Source organism: Echinops telfairi, unplaced genomic scaffold (assembly GCF_000313985.2).
Source record: "Echinops telfairi isolate 266 unplaced genomic scaffold, ASM31398v2 ScPeMD7_1;HRSCAF=3_0, whole genome shotgun sequence".
Lineage (NCBI taxonomy): Eukaryota > Metazoa > Chordata > Mammalia > Afrosoricida > Tenrecidae > Echinops > Echinops telfairi.
Window position 1 is genome coordinate 3,720,310 of NW_022103896.1, and position 2,333 is coordinate 3,722,642.

A 2,333-nucleotide genomic window follows, 5' to 3' on the forward strand; every position below is an offset into this window, starting at 1 on the left:
GTGAACACCATCCTGCAGGGGCCTGCAGGACCACCTGGGCTCCCCGGACCCCCTGGACGCGTGGGTGCTCCTGTAAGTAAGAACACTAGAGGGTTGTGGGGAGCATAGGAGACTCACTGTTCCAGGAATCGAGCCAGCTCTCATGCAAACTCTATAGCCATGCAAGAGGATCCCTCTACCCCCGCCCCCCACCCCCAATGCACCACATCCCGGCCACAATGAAATGTCGTCTCTTGATTGCTTTAAGAAACCAGAAACTCTTAGCTGTCCCCAAGAACCTCCCTGGGAGCTGGCCAGCTGGAGTGCACATCCCTGGTTCCCAGCCTAGGAAGCGGCTTGTGTCTGCATTTCACTTAGTACCACAGGTGTTCGGACACTTGCCCACAGTGTTGTATAAACAGTGCTGTCTGATCCACCGTGCCTTGGAAGTGGCCAGGAGGAGTCTCCGTCTGGGCTGTGGGCACTGGGATAACCAGGCCAGGGCAGCCTGAGGAAGGAAACTCGCTCAGAGACTGGTGCTGGTGGATAGGCCCTGGGCAGATGTGTGGTTTGCCTGCCTGGTGGGCACAACAGGGCCTTCCTTACCACCCTGCCTCACCCTGGGTCAGAGAGGGGCAGACTGTCTCTCCACAGGGCCCCTGGGGTGGTTAGGACAGATGCCCAGGTAGAATATTGTCACTGCTCTTCTTTTGTCCCCAGGGTCTCCAAGGAGAACGAGGTGAAAAGGGCATCCGGGGAGAAAAGGTAATTGTAGTCAACTCCTGCCTGTCAGCACCTGCCTGTGTGGGTACCTGTGTGCGCACCCGTGTGGAGGGATGGATGGATACAATGGGCACACAGGTAGACAGTGTGTATGCAGATATGTATGCACATGTGTGGTTTGCAAGTGTGGGAAGGAGTATGCAGGTGTGTGTGTGCAAAGTACATGATGTGTGTGTGCATATGTATTCATATGTGTATAGGCATGTGTGTGTACTGGTATGTGCACGGATGTGCAGGTTTCCTGTGTGCTTGCAGGAGAACGCAGATGTGACTGTTTAACCTACATGCAGATGTATACAGGCTTTTGTGCAGGTGTACACATGTACCAGGGTATACCTGTGTGCAGTTGGGGCTAGAGGGGACTGGCGCAGACGACGGGGTACTGGTCTCCCTACTACCAGGAAGCTCTGTGCCCCCAAGGCCCTGCTCTCTTGCCTGCGGCAAGCTGGCATTCTCGCCTCAAAGGCAGAGCTCAGCGCTTCCAGCCAAGGAGAGGGGTTCAAAGCCCCCAGCTCAGTGGCTCTGGGCTGCTGCCGTGACTCCGGTCTGACTGGGGCACAGCACATAACCTCTCCACCTTTCACCCGGCCTGACTCTCAAAACCACTGCGTGGCTGTGGAGACACCGCCCACCTCAAACAAGAGAGGGCTCTGCTCACCGGTAGTATTGGGGAGTGACCCCCACGTGTGTGAACTGGCCAAGCGTGCATCCTTGACCAGGGACAGCTGCAGCTGCTGTCACTTGGAGTCAGCAGAGGCCTCCCTTCCTTCCCAGCATCTACCAAAAGGCTCCTTGGCTCAGACTCTCCTCTGGTCATGAATGTCACTACATCCCAGAGCTCACCTGGGTGGGACCACGGATCGAAAGTCCCCCCACCTCCACCTTCCCAAACAGCACCTGGAGATGGTGACCCATAGCCTCTCCCCAGACCCGCCTGCTGAGCTCCCCAGGCCCAGCACCTGAGGTGGCGATCGTGAGAGAGAACCAGCCGGACCCTCCCTGCCCTCAGGCACACTCCGGCCGCTGCAGAGACTTCCAGATTCTCTCTTCCTTGGGTACACACTTGGCTCCATTTGGAGGGCCTTTCCATCGTTAAGTGACAGACACGCAGATCGACGTGTTTGCAACGTACCGGACACTCGCCTACAACCCCACCATGCACATCGACAGTCGACCTGCTGGGCGCGTTTCCCACGAGACTGACTGGTACCGAGCAGCTGCCATCTTGCAGCCACGCACCTTGTAGTCAGTCCTTGTAGTGCCCGTGGGCCCACACCCAGCATCTTCTCCCCAGCGCCCATGCCTGCAGGGCCTATCTCCCAGAGCAACGCGATACTGCAAACTGGCCCAAAGAGGCCATCCTTTGTGGTTTCCCTCTGTCAGAGGCTGTGCGAGGAGGCGTCCATGCTCCGCTCCGCATCATGCCGTGAGGACCATTTCCCACCCTCTAGTTTTTGTTTTCTAAATGTGGAATAATTTCCCTAGGCTGGTCTTCCAGAAGAGACATGTCTGGGCCAAGACTGTGAACCTGACTCTGATCCTGGCAGCACAGTGCCTGGTTGCCTTCCAAA

At 57.1% G+C, this 2,333-nt stretch overlaps 1 protein-coding gene across 1 annotated transcript in view; it reads left to right on the top strand.

The window, feature by feature from the left end:
* The window catches only part of COL22A1 (collagen type XXII alpha 1 chain), a 57,529-nt gene that overhangs the window by 43,340 nt on the left and 11,856 nt on the right, over positions 1-2,333 (top strand). Inside the window, exon 9 of the mRNA XM_045286927.1 lies at positions 1,874-1,968. Coding sequence (XP_045142862.1) covers positions 1,874-1,968 — 95 coding nt within the window. The remainder of the gene's footprint in view (positions 1-1,873; positions 1,969-2,333) is intronic.